Source organism: Mya arenaria, chromosome 17 (assembly GCF_026914265.1).
Source record: "Mya arenaria isolate MELC-2E11 chromosome 17, ASM2691426v1".
Classification (NCBI taxonomy): domain Eukaryota; kingdom Metazoa; phylum Mollusca; class Bivalvia; order Myida; family Myidae; genus Mya; species Mya arenaria.
Genome location: NC_069138.1, coordinates 38,191,031 through 38,206,334, shown reverse-complemented (window position 1 = coordinate 38,206,334; position 15,304 = coordinate 38,191,031). Strand labels below are relative to the sequence as shown.

Below are 15,304 nucleotides of genomic sequence, written 5' to 3'. Positions count from 1 at the left end.
ACATCTCCTATTAATTTGCAAACTGTTATATATCGCTTATTTTCAACAACAAAATGTGAACTAAGTTTGAGACATTTTATAAGCAGGACGGTGATACAGTCAACCTCAAGTTTCCGTCTTCACCAGAGGTAAATGACACCACACACATGTACGCAAGCCTTTTTCTTGCAGTTCCACAGGTCAGATATTCTGACCCATTTCCAAGTGTAAATTACTTAAAAATCCTGCAGAATTTTCATATTTCCCAGGTTACCCTCTGGATTTGTCATTCTCAAATCAAGGATTTTTTCTTTAAATATTCCCACATATAGGTCCAATTATGTGTTCCAAAAAAGCCTAGAAAAAGCCCTGGTATAGAATGTTGATGTATATTTTAAACATTTGAGGATTGTGTGGAGCAGGGCCACAAATACTGTGACCCTGTCAACCTCCAGCTTCCAGCTTACACACCAATATATAAGGCACCTCACATGTATATAGAGCATTGCTGTATATTTCAGACATTTGATAATGTCGGGAGCAGGGCCACAAGTACTTTGAACCTGTAAACCTCTGGCTCCCAGGTTAACCACCAATATATAAGACACCTCACATGTATATAGAGTATTGCTGTATATTTCAGACATTTGATAGTGTCGGGAGCAGGGCCACAAGTACTTTGAACCTGTAAACCTCTGGCTCCCAGGTTAACCACCAATATATAAGACACCTCACATGTATATAGAGCATTGCTGTATATTTCAGACATTTGATAGTGTCAGGAGCAGGGCCACAAGTACTTTGAACCTGTAAACCTCTGGCTCCCAGCTTAACCACCAATATATAAGACACCTCACATGTATATAGAGCATTGCTGTATATTTCAGACATTTGATAGTGTCGGGAGCAGGGCCACAAGTACTTTTAACCTATAAACCTCTGGCTCCTAGCTTAACCACCGATATATAAGACACCTCACCTGTATAGAACACTGCTGCATATTTCAGACATTTAATGTGTGGAGCAGGGCAACAAATACTGTGATCCTGTCGACCGTTGGCTCCCACCTTAACCACAGATATTAAAGATATTAAAGACAACAAATATGTATAGAACAATGCTGTATATTTCAGACATTTGATGATTGTGTGGAGCAGGGCCATAGATACTTTGATCCTGTCAACCTTTGGCTCCTAGCTTAACCACCGATATATAAGACACCTCACCTGTTTAGAACAATGCTGTATATTTCAGACATTTGATGATTGTGTGGAGCAGGGCCATAGATACTTTGATCCTGTCAACCTTTGGCTCCTAGCTTAACCACCGATATATAAGACACCTCACCTGTTTAGAACAATGCTGTATATTTCAGACATTTGATGATATTGTGGACAAATACTGTGATCCTATCAACCTTTGGCTCCCAGCTTAACCACAGATATTTAAGACAACAAACATGTATAGGAAAATGCTGTATATTTCAGACATTTGATGATTGTGTGGAGCAGGGCCATAAGGACTGTGATCCTGTCAACCTCTGGCTACAGATTCCGTTCTTCTGTGGACACTCATACAGGTGCAGGTATGTACATGATTTTACCAAGATGTCTACTTGTATGATATAACCTTGATTTGTCTGTATGATATAAACTTGATTGCAGACAACTTGTGTGTATTTACTACTGTATGATAGGACTCAATTTCAAGTGCAGGGCTCAGGCCAACCAGGGTCATTTAAAGTGCAGGGCAAAAGCTAAAAAGGGGCATTTCAAGTGCAGGGCTCAAGCTTAACAGGGGCATTTAAGTCCTGGGCTCAGGCCAACCAGGGGCATTTCAAGTGCAAGGCTCATGCCACCAGGGGGATTTAAAGTGCTGGGCTCAAGCCAACCAGGGTCATTTCAAGTGCTGGGCTCAGGCCAACCAGGGTCATTTCAAGTGCTGGGCTCAGGCCAACCAGGGAGATTTCAAGTCCTGGGCTCAGGCCAACCAGGGAGATTTCAAGTCCTGGGCTCAGGCCAACCAGGGTCATTTCAAGTGCAGGGCTCATGCCACCAGGGGGATTTTAAGTGCTGGGCTCAGGCCAACCAGGGGCATTTCAAGTGCTGGGCTTAGGCCAACCAGGGGTATTTCAAGTGCAGGGATCAGGCCAACCAGGGGCATTTCAAGTGCAGGGCTCAGGCCAACCAGGGGTATTTCAAGTGCAGGGCTCAGGCCAACCAGGGATATTTCAAGTGCAAGGCTCAGGCCAACCAGGGGTATTTCAAGTGCAGGGCTCAGGCCAACCAGGGGTATTTCAAGTGCAGGGCTCAGGCCAACCAGGGGGATTTCAAGTGCTGGGCTCAGGCCAACCAGGGATATTTCAAGTGCAGGGCTCAGGCCAACCAGGGATATTTCAAGTGCAGGGCTCAGGCCAACCAGGGGTATTTCAAGTGCAGGGCTCAGGCCAACCAGGGGTATTTCAAGTGCAGGGCTCAGGCCAACCAGGGGTATTTCAAGTGCAGGGCTCAGGCCAACCAGGGGGATTTCAAGTGCTGGGCTTAGGCCAATCAGGAGTATTTCAAGTGCAGGGCTCAGGCCAACCAGGGGTATTTCAAGTGCAGGGCTCAGGCCAACCAGGGGGATTTCAAGTGCTGGGCTTAGGCCAATCAGGAGTATTTCAAGTGCAGGGCTCATGCCAACCAGGGGGATTTCAAGTGCTGGGCTTAGGCCAATCAGGAGTATTTCAAGTGCAGGGCTCAGGCCAACCAGGGATATTTCAAGTGCAGGGCTCAGGCCAATCAGGAGTATTTCAAGTGCAGGGCTCAGGCCAACTAGGGGGATTTCAAGTGCAGGGCTCAGGCCAACCAGGGGTATTTCAAGTGCAGGGCTCAGGCCAATCAGGAGTATTTCAAGTGCAGGGTTCAGGCCAATCAGGAGTATTTCAAGTGCAGGGTTCAGGCCAATCAGGAGTATTTCAAGTGCAGGGCTCAGGCCAACCAGGGGGATTTCAAGTGCAGGGCTCAGGCCAATCAGGAGTATTTCAAGTGCTGGTTGCAGGCCAATTTTCAATCACCATCATTGCCACAGTGTTATGGAAAAATTGTGTGACATCAAAGAAAACATGCATCTAGCCACCATTCAATTCTACTCATTTAGAAAACTGAGTAAAAAATAGCCCAAAATCCATTTGCACCTAGAAATGTAGTGTTCTCCACTTGCCAAACTCTTTCATTCCTTTCTGATATTTTGCTTCTAGTTTGTAACTCATGAATTCCTTTCCTTAATATTGCCTCGTCAATCCTTCATTTTACTCAGATAATCGTTCTATCAATTACAGAAATTGAATGGCCATAATTGTGTTAAGGCTTTAAAAATCTCATTCCCTTGTCTAAAAGATCTAAATAACAGTCAGTACATTTTTTTCTCCCTTGTAATCTGAGCTTAAGTCTAATTTTGACGTCATGTTTCCAAATGCAGAAGCAATATTGAGTAGCTAATAAATTTACTTCGTTGATAACAGAGTAGGTGTTAGACGTTCGTGACCACATATCTCAGAAAGTGTAATTTTGCTTAAGCTGTAGATAGTTCATTTAATAGGAAAAATCAAAAAAGAAAACTTCTTGAAATATGATTTGTATTTCATGCATTCCATTTTGATCTTTTCTCGAGTGTATTTCATGCTTATTATATGATCTTCCTAAGAATATTTATTGAAATAATAGTTTGTTTTTTCCACTGACAGAAGAGAGTTTTCTTTTTCTGAACTAACAGACTATTTAAATATAAATAGATATGACAGAAATAGATATAACAGTTTTTCCTTTTCTTTGAATTTCAATGTCCATATTTATCTTGCCTTTATTGCATGCAAGGATGGCAAGGATAAATGTGAAGGACGCCCCTACTTGAAGTTTATTGTAGCTAGATGGTACAGACAGCTAAAAGCAGATATAAATCTTGCTTGAGTCCATTAACTGCGTAGAAACTTGTACTGGTGTCCATTCAGAGAGGCCAAGAGCTAGCTTGTCCACTTAGCGCACTTGTTAACACACTCACTTTTCACTTAGACATCCCAGGCTGTCCAGATTGCTGTGTTAAGCACGTTCTATTCTCAATAAAGATGTCCCAGGTTGTCCTGTTAGTGCACTCGCTTCTCACCAACTCATCCCAGTTACCTGGTTTGTACCGTGGTTAGCACACTCAATTATCACAACAGCATCTAGCACATAAGTAAGCACATTCGCTTCTCAAGAAGGCATCCCAGTTACCTGGTTTACACATTGGTAAGCACATTCGCTTCTCAAGAAGGCATCCCTGTTACCTGGTTTACACATTGGTAAGCGCATTCGCTTCTCAAGAAGGCATCCCAGTTACCTGGTTTACACATTGGTAAGCACATTCGCTTCTCAAGAAGGCATCCCAGTTACCTGGTTTACACATTGGTAAGCACACTCAATTCTCACAACAGCATCTAGCACATAAGTAAGCACATTCGCTTCTCAAGAAGGCATCCCGGTTACCTGGTTTACACATTGGTTAGCACACTCAATTCTCACAACAGCATCTAGCACATAAGTAAGCACATGCGCTTCTCAAGAAGGCATCCCTGTTACCTGGTTTACACATTGGTAAACACATTCGCTTCTCAAGAAGGCATCCCGGTTACCTGGTTTACACATTGGTAAGCACATTCGCTTCTCAAGAAGGCTTTCCGGTTACCTGGTTTACACATTGGTAAGCACATTCGCTTCTCAAGAAGGCATCCCGGTTACCTGGTTTACACATTGGTAAGCACATTCGCTTCTCACCAAGGCATCCTGGTTACCTGGTTTACACATTGGTAAGCACATTCGCTTCTCACCAAGGCATCCTGGTTACCTGGTTTACACATTGATAAGCACATTCGCTTCTCAAGAAGGCATCCCGGTTACCTGGTTTACACATTGGTAAGCACATTCGCTTCTCACCAAGGCATCCTGATTACCTGGTTTACACAGTGGTTAGCACACTCACTTCTCACAACAGCATCTAGCAAAGTAGTAAGCACATTCGCTTCTCACCAAGGCATCATGGTTACCTGGTTTATGCATTGGTAAGCACATTCGCTTCTCAAGAAGGCATCCCTGTTACCTGGTTTACACATTGGTAAGCACATTCGCTTCTCACCAAGGCATCATGGTTACCTGGTTTACACATTGGTAAGCACATTCGCTTCTCAAGAAGGCATCCCTGTTACCTTGTTTACACAGTGGTTAGCACATTCGCTTCTCAAGAAGGCATCCCTGTTACCTGGTTTACACATTGGTAAGCACATTCGCTTCTCACCAAGGCATCATGGTTACCTGGTTTACACATTGGTAAGCACATTCGCTTCTCAAGAAGGCATCCCTGTTACCTGGTTTACACAGTGGTTAGCACATTCGCTTCTCAAGAAGGCATCCCTGTTACCTGGTTTACACAGTGGTTAGCACACTCACATCTCACAACAGCATCTAGCACATAGGTAAGCACATTCGCTTCTCAAGAAGGCATCCCTGTTACCTGGTTTACACATTGGTAAGCACATTCACTTCTCACCAAGGCATCCTGGTTACCTGGTTTACACAGTGGTTAGCACACTCACATCTCACAACAGCATCTAGCACATAGGTAAGCACATTCGCTTCTCAAGAAGGCATCCCTGTTACCTGGTTTACACATTGGTAAGCACATTCACTTCTCACCAAGGCATCCTGGTTACCTGGTTTACACAGTGGTTAGCACACTCACATCTCACAACAGCATCTAGCACATTGGTAAGCACATTCGCTTCTCAAGAAGGCATCCCTGTTACCTGGTTTACACATTGGTAAGCACATTCACTTCTCACCAAGGCATCCTGGTTACCTGGTTTACACAGTGGTTAGCACACTCACATCTCACAACAGCATCTAGCACATAGGTAAGCACATTCGCTTCTCAAGAAGGCATCCCTGTTACCTGCACATCTCAAGAAGGCATCCCTGTTATCTGGTTTACACCTTTGTTAGCTCACTCACTTCTATCATCAGCATCTAGCACAGTAGTAAGCACATTTGCTTCTCACCAAGGCATCCAACCAGGTGCCATATTCAATAAACACCATAGATTTAAATTAAATATGAGGTTAAAAACTAATGTTTTTGATTGGCCTGTATATATATTTAGCTGACTAATGAACAGAAAAGAATCAGTAAGGCATGTCTAAAGATAAAGATAAGATAAATATTGATTACTGGCCCGGAACATAACATAAGAATGTTGTTGAAGAGTAACTCTCCTCTGTTTGGCTCAGACACAAAAAATCGTAAGGTCCTATTTTTGTTATTTTTGTGGGGGGTTTTCAGCCAAATTTGTGGGGTATGAAATTCACGATACAATTAATTAATCATTGGCAAACATCAGTAATTCATATTTATATTATCAAGGTCTTAGTTTGGGGACAACGATTGTGAATATTAAATGCCTCTGTAAACCAACCACTCTACAGGTAGAGCGTTCTGAGGGTTCTGAACAGCAAACTTTTTAACACCGATGCATATGACAGGGGAATGAAATAAGTTATCAAGTTTTTACTTAAATAATGAAATTTATATAGCAAAGACAGTTTTCATATCTGTTTCAATCAATGTGGGAGCAGATGGGGCCCTGTATCAAGAAAGGAGCTAGATTTCCTTCTGCCCGTGTTGGAAGAGATTTAGGGAGTGTACAAAAGATGTTTTAAATATCTTTTTTTCAGCAGTCTGGCAGTAGATGGGCCCTCAAGCAAGCCAAGTATAGTCTCATGAATGACCACCACCTAGTTGGGAATGATGGTGGAAGTGATACTTATTATGTATATAAGTTTTACATATCCATTTTAGGCAGCCTGGCAGTAGATGGGCCCTGGAACAAGCAAAGTATAACCTGATTAATAACTATCTCCTGGTTGGGGTCACTGAAGAGCTAGGGGACTTTATCGCAATGTTGGAAGTGATGCTGCCTCGCTTTTTCAAGGGAGCAATGGATCTCTATATCAATGGTAATAATTTTTTCATGTGTACTGCAATTTCCCAGGTGCAATTCTCATGTCATACCAAAGATGATAAACATGATAAAACATTGTTGCATTTGCTCCCTTGTCTGGCATTTGCCTTAAAATGGTTTATTCTAAGAAACATTGAGAACTCAGTACTTGTAATAAAAAGGAAAGTTGGCATGAGTGTATACCTTACACAATGAAGACTATTTCAGATGTTTACATCAAATCGCCAAAATATCAACTGATTAATTGCCTTGTCTGTTAGCTTAAAACATGTTGCTGTAGAGATATTTAACTTTCATCGAGGGACTAACAAATAAATGGTGCATTTTAAGATTTCAAATTAAGAAAATGCATATTGATTTGCTGCAATTTGATGACAACTTGTTTTCTCTTTTTTAGGGGAGAGGTCACATTTACGGAAAACAAACAAAAAAGATAACCCTAGCAAGTCTTCCATAGCAAAAATTGAGGAATCAGCAATATGGAAAATGGAACACGAGTTTTATGAGTTTGCATTAGATCATTTTCGATTTCAAAAAAGATTGACGTTCGCTGCAGTGGATACTTTAGACCCTGAAACTGCTGCAGACTTGCAGAATCAGCAAAGCTTTTTGCTGTCTGATGGGCGACTCTATGTTCCTAAAGGGTTACAGTTTCATTATGAAAAAGTTCGTCCAGACATGCCAGGCTGATGGAAAGATTAACGGTTCTTTACAGTGTTAAAGTGACATGATCTTCCCATCTGGAGACAAGTGATAATGACTGTGATGTACAAAATGCCTGGTGAAGAAGATAAGTCCAAGTTTGACATTGACCAAGTACAAGTACTTGTTGATTGTTTTGACCTGATATTTTTCCATATTGTAATGCTGATATTCAATACTCTGCTAGACAGTTGAAATGCAAGCATTATTATGAAACTGCTGAATGTTCGAATTAAGCCTAGTTATATCATTTTTGTTATTAACAATTGTTAAACAGCTTTAGTTATGTTAATCAAACGAGACATTTTCATAAATGTTTAGATATATGATACAATGTTGAATGCAATGTGTGTGTGTGCGTGCGTGCGTGCTTGCATGTGTGTGTGTGTGCGTGAAGTCTTGGTTGGTGTTCATAGAACACCTTTAGTCATTTCTTATCTTAAGTCAATTTCCTCAAATTTTCATAGTCAAATTAAAAGAAAAGTACAAGTAGTTCTAACATAGTAGTTTGTATATGCAATCAAATTAATGAAGATAATATACTTCAGATATAAATTAGTTATAATGTCATAAAATGAATGAGATGCTTAATTGTAAAAAACGATTTAATTAAGGAATGACTTAAGATGTTTTATGAAATTCAGCCCTGATCTAGTTTATTTTCAAACTAGAATATAAGTATTTGTATATAAAGTCTTCATACACAAGACTCTTTCATTTTTAGCTTGTCTGATTTTCATGAAAAAATGTCAAGCATTGTCATAGCTTTGATGTCAGAGGTATTATGCTAACATTTGGCCATAGTTTACACCAAACTATGTTCACTGTTGCAACTGACAATACGCATATCATTGCAAGGCCCATAACTCTGCCTTTAATAATTGCTGAGTTTTGCCTTTCGCCCAACTGAACATAAACATTAGACAAACATTGGCCTCCCCTGTGTGCTCTCATTAATAATCAATTAAGCCCCCGCTTGGGGTGCTCTTGCTGATAATCCATTGGTTCCTGCTTTGGATGCTCCCATTAATAACCCAATGGGCCCCACTTAGGGTGCTCTCTCTGATAACCCAATGGGCCCCACTTAGGGTGCTCTCTCTGATAACCCAATGGGCCCCACTTAGGGTGCTCTCTCTGATAACCCAATGGGCCCCACTTAGGGTGCTCTCTCTGATAACCCAATGGGCCCCACTTAGGGTGCTCTCTCTGATAACCCAATGGGCCCCACTTAGGGTGCTCTCTCTGATAACCCAATGGGCCCCACTTAGGGTGCTCTCTCTGATAACCCAATGGGCCCCACTTAGGGTGCTCTCTCTGATAACCCAATGGGCCCCACTTAGGGTGCTCTCTCTGATAACCCAATGGGCCCCACTTAGGGAGCTCTTACTGATAATCACTTGATCCCCGCTTAGGGTGCTCTCACTGATAACCCATTGGTCCCAACTTGGGGTGCTCTTTTTGTTATCCATTTGTCTCAGCTTGTGGTGCTCTCGCTGATAACCAATTGGTCCCCGGCTTGGGGTGCTCTCTCTGATAACCCATTGGTCCCCTGCTTGGGGTCCTCTCTCTTATAACCCATTGGTCCTGGGCTTGGGGTCCTCTCTCTGATAACAAATTGGTTCTCTGCTTGGGGTGCTCTCATTGATAACCCATTGGTCCCCTGCTTGGGGTCCTCTCTCTGATAACATATTGGTCCTCTGCTTGGGGTGCTCTCATTGATAACCCATTGGTCCCCTGCTTGGGGTCCTCTCTCTGATGACATATTGGTCCTCTGCTTGGGGTGCTCTCATTGATAACCCATTGGTCCCCTGCTTGGGATCCTGTCACTGATAAACTATTTGTCCCCTGCTTGGGGTCCTCTCTCTGATAACCCATTGGTCCCATGCTTGGGTTCCTCTCTCTGATAACACATTGGTCCTCTGCTTGGGGTGCTCTCTCTGATAACATATTGGTCCCCTGCTTGGGGTGTTCTCTCTGATAACCCATTGGTCCCCTGCCTGAGGTTTTCTCTCTGATAACCCATTGGTCCTCTGCTTGGGGACCTCTCTGTGATAACACATTGGTCCTCTGACTGGGGTGCTTTCATTGATAACCCATTGGTCCCCTGCTTGGGGTCTTCTCTCTGATACTGTGAAATCATTAATGTTCGTGGGCATGAAATTTTGTGGTTTGCCGAAAAAAAAAACAATTTCGTGGGTACCGTGATTTCCGTCTTCTACGTCACTCGGTTTATGACACTCGCTAATATGGTACGACATGCCAATTAGTGCATATACCCATGTCACTTATCTATTTAATTGGGAATAAAGGTAATAAAAGAAGATGTACCCTGATCATAAATACAGATAGGGGAAGCCATTGAATGCCAATTAAGAATTTTGCAAACTGTGAAAACACCGAAAAGGTGCGTATATTGTCACGTTCGGTGCTTAGTAACCTTCAATGTACTAGTAATCGATTAATTATTTCATTAAATAAAAAAATCGAGTATGGACACTCATCACGCACATCTTGTAAACTTGGAGATTTTCATTAACAGCACACGTTTAACCACATGCTTATAACTGTCATTTGCTGCATAAAACACATTTAATTGATTTGGTTCATTATCTGTAAAAGGCAGTTATAATATATTAACAGAATAATGATCGTAAGTTATACAGTGAGACAGGTTTTAACACTGTAAACTGCGACCTCTGTAAAGAATATACTAGAGTATGTACGTAACAAGGCAATTGAAAAGTGAATAAAGGGTTTATATTTCGTGGGATCTTGAATTCGTGGATCACCCAACCCACGAAAACCACGAACATTAATGCCCCACGAACATTAATGATTTCACAGTAACCCATTGGTCCTCTGCTTGGGGTCTTCTCTCTAATAACCTATTGGTTCCCACTTGGGGTGCTCTGTTTGTTATCCATTTGTCTCAGCTTGTGGTGCTCTGGCTGATAACCCATTGGTCCCCGGCTTGGGGTGCTCTCGCTGATAACAAATTGGTCCCCGGCTTGTGGTTCTCTGGCTGATAACCCATTGGTCCCCGGCTTGGTGTGTTCTCACTGATAACCAATTGGTCCCCGGCTTGGGGTGCTCTCGCTGATAACCCATTGGTCTCAGCTTAGGGTGCTCATGTTGATAATCACATTCCGAATGTAATGTTTGATAATAGTCATATTAGTATTAACGTTTTTCATGAGTCTTTTGAAGGAAATTTTCTTTATGAGAACCATGATTTACTATTTTACAGATAGATAATTTTATATATATATTTATATATAAACATAGGTGAGCTTTAGAAAAACATACGAGTAGTTGTTTGGTTGTCATATTGTATATATATATAGGAAACTAGTGCAGTGAGAATTATTCAGATCAGGGAATTGTCATGTAGTTGTTTATAGTGATTCTATTTGACTACTGTATTATAATAGACTGTTTTAAGTCTTTATAAAGTAGTCAGAATCAGTCAAGACTGTATTGAAATATGATGACATAGAGGATAATTGTTTGTACATGTATGTAAGACATTCTGATCTTACACTGAAACAAACAATTATTCTCTTTAATATATCTATATATTTCACTGTGAGTGGCCATGAGTGAATGAACCCATATTTACTTTTGGTCTTGACGGGCTGAAATATATTGCAATCTTGCATTGAAACAAACAATTTTATTGTAAAACTTGCTTAAAACTTTTCAAAAATTACAATAAATTGATATTTAATTGAAAAATCATGTCAAAATTTAGCCAAATGATGTCATACCAGTAGTTTTGTTGTTGATTTTCTTTCTAGCACTGTGTTCATTTACTTTTTCATTTTTCAGGGGCTAAGAAAGATAAAAAGGGAAATTATATTTTTATGTACTCAGTGTTTCAATTATGACTTTATCAGGATATAATCCTCTGGATTTTTTCCAATAAACCACTGAAATGCATGAAATCAATACTAGATATTTTTCTAGTACATTATTTTTCAAAAATGGTCCACGTAATATGAATAAAATAGTGCATTATTTGTGTTGTGTAATTACATGGACATTACCAAATTTTCCTTTGGATAATATGCTAGGATAAATAATATGTAGAGGAAAAATATTGAGAAAAAATGGGTAAAATCTCTTAATACTATGGTATGTTTATTACACTGTGTAACACAGGAAAAAACGAAACTGAAACGATTTATTTAATGTAATAAATTTGATCTAGTAGATAGGTAAATGAGGAAATAGTTTGTCATTTTCTGAAAATTCTAACTGCAAACTATATATCGTTAAATTTATTATTAATATAAACTGTTGCAGATATAGTTCTTTAATTGTTTTATGTTTATAATTTGATGTAGTGTTTTGCTGAGGTCATGCACCGAGAAAAACAAAACAGGCATATCATTCTTAAGTATTATGATTTATTTTCAAACGAAATTAAATCAAGTATAATTTGAAAACAATGTATTACCTCATAACAAGAAACTAATTGTCACTTTTCTCGACAGAACATGTATATATTACTTTTGTATATTTTGTAAAAAATGTTAAGATCTGTAACGATGCTTGTACCATGTAAAGGATAGGGCTTTGAAGCAAGGGTAAATATAGAAGGTCAAAGAATAACATCTTTGTGTAAAATATCACGGACATATTATTAACAATCTATAACAATATGCTCATGTACTTTTTCAACTTTTGAGTTTAAAAAAAGCAAAAATAGCTAAATGAATGAGACAAAAACACTTTGCAAGTTTCATAGCAATACTCAATAGTCATAATAGTGGTGTTCTGCCAGTGACTGTTGTCAATGAAATATATAGATTTATAGTGTAATGAAATAGTTTATTTTGTGAATCACATGTCAATGATTGTATGCTTTTCTGTGTAGTCGTTTGTTACCTCGACTATTCAAAGAACAAGAAGGGCTCTCTACTCGCCTCTGTGTAGCATTGGCGTCTGTGTCTTGAATGACTTAATCGGTCAAGGTTGTAGAACAAGTTATTATTTTTAGTCTTATCTCAAAGAATGTTCATTCAATTGACTTGATACTTCACACTGTTGTTCAGGGGCATGAGACATTTAAGTGAAATGGCTCTATTTGATCCTAAATATAAATTATGGCCCCTGATTGACTTAGAAAAATGGTGTATCTTTAAAGGGACTGTACACCAGATTGACACCAAAAAAAGTTTTTTTCTGTAACAAATCTCAGGACATTTATTTAATAAAATGTTTTACTCTTTGATATCATAATTGTAAAAAAAAATTACCAAAATTTAAAAAAAAAGAAGTCGAAGGCCGGGTTCAAACTAGTGTCACCAAAATTGCAGTCCAGTGTTGCATCCACTGTGCTATGAAGGCTTACTTAAATGGTTGGAATATTTAAGCTATATACCTAACTTGGTAATATCACATGATAACATCGACTAGCCAATCACATATAAGGAACGAATCTTAGGTAGACATACCTAGTAGTCTTTTTAATGGAAAAATACAAAAAAAGTTTGAAAAATGAATTGATTGTAAACTATGTGGTACTTCAGTTAGTAAGTTTCAATGCATTGTACACTTCGATACCAAGTTTATTTTTTTTTAGCTTTTCATCATACGGAGTACAGCCCCTTTAAGGCATATTCTTTTTTTATACTACCTCAAAAACTGTTCATTCAATTGACTTGATACCTCACACAAATATCCAGTTCCATCAAACACTTAGTTAAACAACAACAAAGTTAGACAACTCAGTATGATCCTAAATACAAATTATTACCCCTGATTGACTTAAAAAGTTTGGTGAATTATCGGCATGTTGGGGCTTTGAATCATATCTCATATCATATCTGGTTTATGCTATTTACATTACAGCGAACCTTAGTGTTCAAGGCCGCAAGACATTTACGTTAGTTACTTCAGTATGACCCTAGAAACAAGTCGTAGTCGAGCACGCTGTCTTATGATACTGTTACTTCCATGCCTGTCATTGTATGTATTTCTAATGAGGTATTTCGCACGATACGCAGACATCCATGTCTGTCATTGTTTGCTTTTCTGTTAAGTCATTTCTTATTTTACTGTAGCTTCTCATTATTTTGCCAAAGCTTCCCAAAAATATTTACTTAATAACTTACTTTACTCATTATTTCTTAAGTTATAACTCAATAACTTACTCAGCACATTTTACCTCAAGGTATTACTTGATATCTAACTCAGCTAATTTTAGCATAGTACTCATTAGCATGGTATGAAATCTTATTATTATTTTTCTGCTGGAATTGCATTTTCCTACAACTAATGTCGATATAAACAAATTGTACAATACTTTTGATAAAAAATATTATAGAGCAAGAAATTTAATTAAGTAATTACTGACAAATTTCAAGTTAAACTCAACTGTTTATTGGATATTTTATTGCTTTATTTAGATAGTGCACAGCTAGTACACACATTTTGGCTAAACAAATATTAAGAAATTAATCATAATATGTAAAGAGTTTCTTAAACATAACTGAAAGAAATTAAAATAGTGGGAATTGAGTAAATACTTAGGAATCAAGACTTTATTAAGACCCTCCATGACTTTCACATATCTTTTTAACTGCCACATTGCTATTGGACTTTCACATTTCTATTTTTCACATTTCTATTGAACTTTCACATTGCTATTGAACTTCCACATTGCTATTTAACTTTGATATTGCTGTCAAACTTTCATATTGCCATTCAAATTTCACATTGCTATTCAACTTTCATATTGCCATTCAAATTTCACATTGCTATTCAACTTTCTCATTTCTATTGAACTTTCACATTGCTATTGAACTGTTCCATTTTTCAACTTAAAATTTGAGAGAGAAAAAAATGTCATGATGATAACTTATGTACAAAAGTTTTAAATAATTGTGTAACATGTGTTTTACACTATATAATTCAGATCAAGTTCTGCTTTGATTTCAATCCACTCAATCATTTGACAGGGTTATGCCCCTTTTAATTAGTTTTTGGTACATAGGTTTGGAACATGGGTTTAACACCATATGGTAATATGTTCATGTGATTATTTCCAAATGAAAAAAAGTTTACCGTTCTTTTGTCAGAATGCATTTAGGGGTATTCATAATTCCTGTGACAACTCTAGTTTTTTAATGTTTGAATCATGTTGTCGAAAATACCTTTAAACTTAAGTCAATGGAATAAACAGTGCAAAAATGCACCAAAATGTAACAATACTGAAATGGAAAATAATGCAATTTATTCAGAATATTATTTTGACATTTCGAGTCTGACAGTGTAATATTTAAATCTGTAGCTTTTAGAAGATATTTTTGATACAGTAAAGGATTGTATACTTCACATTGAAGGACTAAAGTCTTTGACAGTAAACAATTTCAGGCCCTTGTATGTATAAGTTGATCTTATGAAAGACTGACAGGATTTTGATTTTAAACATATCGATGTCAAATAGAATAGATACATTTTACATGCATGTTATTGCTTTTTGTTCCACATTTGTGTTTTAATTGCATTTAACATGTTACTATGTAGTTTATACATCCTCATGTTTACCTAAAGTAACAGTGTAAGTACGTGAAATAAAGTTCGCAATATA

At 38.5% G+C, this 15,304-nt stretch overlaps 1 protein-coding gene across 1 annotated transcript in view; it reads left to right on the top strand.

Annotated features, from left to right (window-relative positions):
* LOC128224158 (heparan sulfate 2-O-sulfotransferase 1-like) overlaps nucleotides 1-15,304 on the top strand; it is a 44,649-nt gene extending 29,345 nt beyond the window's left edge. The window contains exons 6-8 of the mRNA XM_052933877.1: nucleotides 1,467-1,564; nucleotides 6,843-7,000; nucleotides 7,403-15,304. Coding sequence (XP_052789837.1) covers nucleotides 1,467-1,564; nucleotides 6,843-7,000; nucleotides 7,403-7,695 — 549 coding nt within the window. The 3' untranslated portion in view covers nucleotides 7,696-15,304. The remainder of the gene's footprint in view (nucleotides 1-1,466; nucleotides 1,565-6,842; nucleotides 7,001-7,402) is intronic.